The sequence below is a fragment of the Fulmarus glacialis genome, unplaced genomic scaffold, assembly GCF_000690835.1.
Source record: "Fulmarus glacialis isolate BGI_N327 unplaced genomic scaffold, ASM69083v1 scaffold18877, whole genome shotgun sequence".
In the NCBI taxonomy this organism is placed as follows: domain Eukaryota; kingdom Metazoa; phylum Chordata; class Aves; order Procellariiformes; family Procellariidae; genus Fulmarus; species Fulmarus glacialis.
Window position 1 is genome coordinate 4,807 of NW_009225291.1, and position 261 is coordinate 5,067.

General features: G+C 65.1%; 1 protein-coding gene across 1 annotated transcript in view; it reads left to right on the forward strand.

Moving 5' to 3' along the window:
• VPS33B (vacuolar protein sorting 33 homolog B (yeast)) overlaps positions 1-261 on the forward strand; it is a gene marked incomplete at both ends in the record, with an annotated part of 6,835 nt that overhangs the window by 4,586 nt on the left and 1,988 nt on the right. Inside the window, one exon of the mRNA XM_009582448.1 lies at positions 92-138. Coding sequence (XP_009580743.1) covers positions 92-138 — 47 coding nt within the window. The remainder of the gene's footprint in view (positions 1-91; positions 139-261) is intronic.

The following is a 261-nucleotide window of genomic DNA, read 5'->3' on the forward strand; positions in this document are numbered from 1 at the left end:
ACCGTCGATCTTGTCGGCGGCCCTGGGCAGGGAGGGGTGGCACCGGGGCCCTCCAGCCTCGGGGCAGAGCTCACCCTGGTGCTCCCCACAGGTCTCATCCCCAAAGACTACCGCTCCCTGAAAACCCAGTACCTGCAGGTGAGTGTGTCCAGGGGCTCACAACAGAGCAAGCATTGCATTGGACTGGGCTTCCCCTCGCTGCTGCTGCTCACCACGAGGCAGCAGCGCTCTCCAGGGATGCTTGGGCTGTCTCCGCAGGAG